This window comes from Triticum dicoccoides, chromosome 7A, assembly GCF_002162155.2.
Source record: "Triticum dicoccoides isolate Atlit2015 ecotype Zavitan chromosome 7A, WEW_v2.0, whole genome shotgun sequence".
In the NCBI taxonomy this organism is placed as follows: domain Eukaryota; kingdom Viridiplantae; phylum Streptophyta; class Magnoliopsida; order Poales; family Poaceae; genus Triticum; species Triticum dicoccoides.
In genome coordinates this window covers 24,356,436-24,361,555 of record NC_041392.1, presented here as the reverse complement: position 1 = coordinate 24,361,555, position 5,120 = coordinate 24,356,436, and the positions used below count along the sequence as shown (strand labels likewise).

Genomic DNA, 5,120 nt, shown 5'->3' with positions numbered 1-5,120 from the left:
AAAAACAAGTATGCTATTGCTATGGTTCAGGAGCAACGGCTGGCAACGATGTCATGCACGTTACGTAGCTGATCTAGCTTTCAATCGACCAAGCGAATCAAAACCTTGCCATTCGAGCACGCGATGCCCATCAGAAGTATTCTCGCGTGCATTCAACGTCACGAGCTTTTACATCGCGCAAGCCAACTACAAAAACATGGGTAGCATGCACGTAGCTTTCTTCCACGCTAGTATATGGCTATATGCACGTAGGATAGGATAGAAGGCGATGATAAGCTTCGCGCCCAACTCTACCGGCGACTATCTCTTGCATCGCTTCTGCGACGCCAACACGTCCGCCAGCGTCGACAAGTACGTGCGCAACGTCACAGACTCTTACACCGACACCAGCAATGAGTCGTCCATGGTGGCCGCCTCCGTCATCATGTTTGCCCTCGCCGGCATCTTCTTCAACCTCAACCTCTTCAGCCGATTCTCCGACGTCAGCGCCATCCTCGACCCCAAGGTCCGGGTCTTCCTCTCGTCTTTGCTCTCCCTCTTCCTCCCCGTCATGTCCTACCTCTTCTCCGAGGCCAAGAACGCCGGTAAGGTGGCCGCCGCCGCCGGCGCTGCCCGCCGCGAGGAGCCAGACCTCTCGCTGCAGGCCGGCTTGATCCTCCTCTGGATGCTCCTCGTGGAGCTCCTCCGCAAGAAGGTGGACGAGATCCGCATGCGCGGCTACTCCGGCACCATCCAGCGTGCCGGCCGCGTCGTCTGGCTCGGCAGCCTCGTCTTCTTCAACCTCAGGAGAGTCGGCCGCAAGGCCGTGTTCGGCATCTTTTGGGTGCTCTGCGCCACCAAGGTGGTGCAGAGGATCGCCTTCACCGAGGTCGGCAAGCGATCCTACGCACATGGCAAGAACACGCGTCTCATCACCTCCTACATGTCACAAATACTGCAGCAAGGTCGACCACAACCACAGGTATTTAACTGCATGGGCTAATAGATAGCGAAATTAAATTCTAGCCACTATGTGAGCAAATACGCTTGTTGCATAGGAGTACTATATGGAATTCAACTATTTAGAAAAAATTGGAACCACCCACTGTATAGGAGCCATGATCCGATTTAGAATCCGTTTGCAGATTAGTGTTCATGGCATTTAAATCTTTTGAACAAGATAAAACATTAACATGTTCTAAACAAGTATAAATTTAAATTTAGCACCATAATGAAATTTATATGAGATGTGAGATGATATGACAACGAAACCGGAGTGAACCAATACTGAAACATGCAAAACATAATAAAACGTATAGCAAAATTGAATGTCGAATGAAACAATAACGAAAACATGCAAAAGGGAATGTATGAATAAATAGTGAAAACATGTAAAATTGTGATGATATAAAAATGGTATCATATAGAAAATATATGAAGAGAACACTTTTAGTGCCCTGCCCAACCTTGAAAGATAATTTAGCAAATGGATATAAAACTTATTTGTAAGCTCCAAAACTAGAAATGCAAACTGAATGAAATAGTACGGAAATCTGGAATAGGAAAGTAGTGAAGCCATGTAATGAAAAAAATAATGGAACATGTGAAAATACGATGAAACACACATGTAATAGTTTCATATAAGTTTTAATATGGTTACATAAAAAAATTAAAGTGTTCAAAACTGATCTTGTTTCGAAGATATAAATTTTGTGAATACTAATATTCAAACGGGTTTTCAATGGAATATTTGGTTCAAAAGATATATAATTGGTACAAACAATATAATAACACTAAAAATCGTGGTTGAATGCGATGTAACACTATTGTAGGTTGGTTCAAAAGATCTCATACCACCATTTGACTACAAAACAGACCCACTAGTCACTTTGCTATTGTGCCACCTCGTTAGCTGTCCCATACGTCATAGGGAGTAGGTGACATGATGTACATGGTTCAGATAATATGCATAGTGCGTGCACACATGGCGTGCATGTAGGACTGGCTAGAACAGAAAAATCCTGTCCTCTAAGACTAGTCACAATGAGGAGTAACTTAGACTAGTAACATACATATGTTATTAGTCTATGTTACTACCTTTATGGTGGAGAGTAACATATGTGTAGTGTCATGCAACACTTTATTTATTAGGTTATAGACTCAATTTGTCTTGGTATGTGATGTGTTACTCATACTATGAGTAACTAGCTATGTTACCACATGCCTCTTTTTTTCATTGATTACTTGCCACATCATCTATTTTGCCTAGATATATGCGATATTGCCACTTATATTACCCCCACTGTGGATAGTCTAATCAATAAGCAAAAAAGTTGACAAACACATGCTCTTTAACGGTCGCCCTTCACATTATATTCCATCATCAGGATCAGCAAGAGCCCCAGCAGCACCATTCGCCGTCGACCCATGTCCTCAACGTTGAGGACGTTGAGCACCGGGCGGCTGCCGGAAATAACCAAGGTGGTGGCGGCGAAGCCATGTTGAAGAGCTGCAGGTTCATCGTCATGGGTGAGGAAGACCTGGTTATAGAACCAACTTCTGATGGCTACAAGCTGAAGGATATCTCCCCCAACGACACCGTCCTCACTGTTGGAAAAATCTGGGATCATGCCTATTCCAACCTTGAGCAAGACCTACGGCTGCGGCTCAGGAGGTTGTGCCTCTCCTTTGCGCTCTTCAAGCTGCTACGGAGGAGGTTTGAGCACCTGCCGCCGGTGACCAAGGAAGAGACTCGCGAGTGTCGTGACCTACTCTTCGATGGCATCTACCAAGACAGGTCAGAGAATGCGGCGGCGGAGCTATTCCAGATGATGAACGACGAGGTGAACTTCCTGTGTGAGTACTACCACTCCGTCATCCCCGTCGTCCTCGCGAGCCCTTTCTTCTTACTCGCCAACTACTTCATGCTTCCCGTGGTGGTCCTCGGTTTGTGCCTTATGACTGTCGTGCTCTGCGGCTTCGGCGATGCGGGCTTCGCCTTCTCCAGCATCACGACGGACAACTTCGCCATAAAGTCTGGCGTCGTCAACACCACCATGTGCCTCCTAATCAAGTCCATCTCCTCGCCGTCGGCCTTCTTCACGACGGTGGACTTTGCCATCACCTTCCTCCTCTTAGCCATCTTCTTCTACGAGGAGATGTGGGAGTTCATCGTCTTCCTCCTCTCAAACTGGTTCATGGTGTCACTGGTCCACAACTACGTGACAAAGCAATGGTGGCGTGATAGCAAGATGTTCAGGAGCTCTGTTCACCGCATCATATGGTTACGGAAAAAGATGAGACAGCCCGTCCTTGGCTTCAAGCAGTTCTCACTGCTGAACCTCCGATGGCCACTCGCCCTCGGCCTGCCATCCATGTTCTCTCTCGTCCTCGAGACCGCACCCGTGCCAAAAGGAGCCAAGCATGCAATCATGGAGTCACTGGTGAAGCACATCCATGATGGCACTGATCTCAACAATGGAAGCTCAGTTCTTGTGAACAGAGCAGACCTCATGCCGGCGTGCCGGAGCGATAGCCTAGCGGAGGTCATCCTCACCTGGCACGTCGCCACCACCATCATGGAGGCCAAGTACTGTCCTGACAAGGGAAAGCAAACCAAGGCTTCCCAGTACCACATGGTGGCAACGAGGTTGTCCAAGTACTGCGCCTACCTGGTGGCCTTCCACCCCGAACTACTCCCGGACAACCAGGAAAAGTCAGAGCGCGTCTTCGAGGCTGCTAAGGAGGAGCTCAAAGCCACTCTCAAATGTGCCCCCTACTACCTCTTATGTTGGCGCTCGAGGGTCGACAAGGTCATGGCGGCCCCCAAGAGAGAGGCGACGGCGGCCTGGGAGGACGGCAAGGTGGTCCACAACGGCACAAAGCTAGGGAACATGCTGAGGGAGGAACCTACGAGGGACGGCGACACCCAGCGGGAGCAGACGTGGAAGTTGCTTGCCGACGTGTGGACGGAGCTCCTCGTGTACCTGGCGCCGTCAAGCGACGAGGAGCGTGTGATGGGGCACGAGAGTGTGCTTGTGCAGGGCGGCGAGTTCATCACCGTGCTTTGGGCCTTGACCACCCACACTGGAATAACCCGCCCGGAAAAGTAGTATGGATGTTTTTGATGCGTGTGCGTTTTGGCCTATGTGCTTCATATTGCATTGGTTGCTTGCTTGCTTGCTTGCATTTTTCTCTTTTGATTAAGTTGTTTATTTCTAAGCAGATTGAGAACATTTTATTTGTATTAATATTGTCCATGAACTGTTTGAGATCTTCCTATTGATAGGTTGTCCAGAATGTTTTTACATTCGAATCATTGAAAGCCTTTGCACCAGTTATTGTGCCAGTAAGTTAAAAAAAATGGTTATCGAACCAGTGCTTAAGCACCCCATTCTCGTGGGCCGGCCTAACATGCGAGCTGCTTGCCTGCTCAGTCGCCCCCACTTCGTTTTCGGTTGATAGTGAACCAGTTGACATTGATTTTTTTTGTCTCAAAAAAAAAGTTGACATTGATTTTTTTTACTAGCAAACATGACCATGCATTGTAATGGGAGAAAAAAAATTATCCCACATATATAATAAGCATTTCAAAAATACCCCGTATAAAGAAGGTATTAATTAAGGTTGCACCCAACACATAATTTTAAAAATGATTAACTTGCAAGATATTAACATGTTCATCTACACATTTTTTCTGAGGGATTACTATATATGTCATGTCAGATTTAGAGGCTGGGTTCGAAACATATGAATATTTTAACAAGCATTTGATCTACTTGAATGAAAGAAAGAGAGAAAGGTCAAACAGAGAGTAGTTGGGCCAAAATTGCAATTATACAGCACATCAGCGACGCTTGGGCGAAGCAACTATATTCTACACCCACCAGAAAATTCAGAGAGAAAAAGGAAAAAAAAGTGGAGTAGGTGGGATCGAATATACAATCTCCCCAGTGAAAGGCCAAGGCAGGAGCCAATGGGTGCCTGTGTGGTCATGATACAATACTAGACCATGACGGCGCGCGTTGCCGCGCCCGTCTATTTTTCCTATAAAATGATAGGTATTTTTATAAATATACGAAGATATGAGACATGCTTGTAAATTTGCATGAACTAACACATAAATATCTTAGTAATTAAAC

The 5,120-nt window shown here is 46.5% G+C and overlaps 1 protein-coding gene across 1 annotated transcript; it reads left to right on the top strand.

Annotated features, from left to right (window-relative positions):
- Positions 1-243: 243 nt before the first annotated feature.
- LOC119327933 lies at positions 244-4,297 on the top strand. Its single transcript, XM_037600993.1, has 2 exons — positions 244-961; positions 2,367-4,297. The coding sequence occupies exons 1-2, from the start codon at positions 269-271 to the stop codon at positions 4,089-4,091; spliced, it is 2,418 nt and encodes an 805-aa protein (XP_037456890.1). The 5' UTR covers positions 244-268; the 3' UTR covers positions 4,092-4,297.
- Positions 4,298-5,120: the final 823 nt, after the last annotated feature.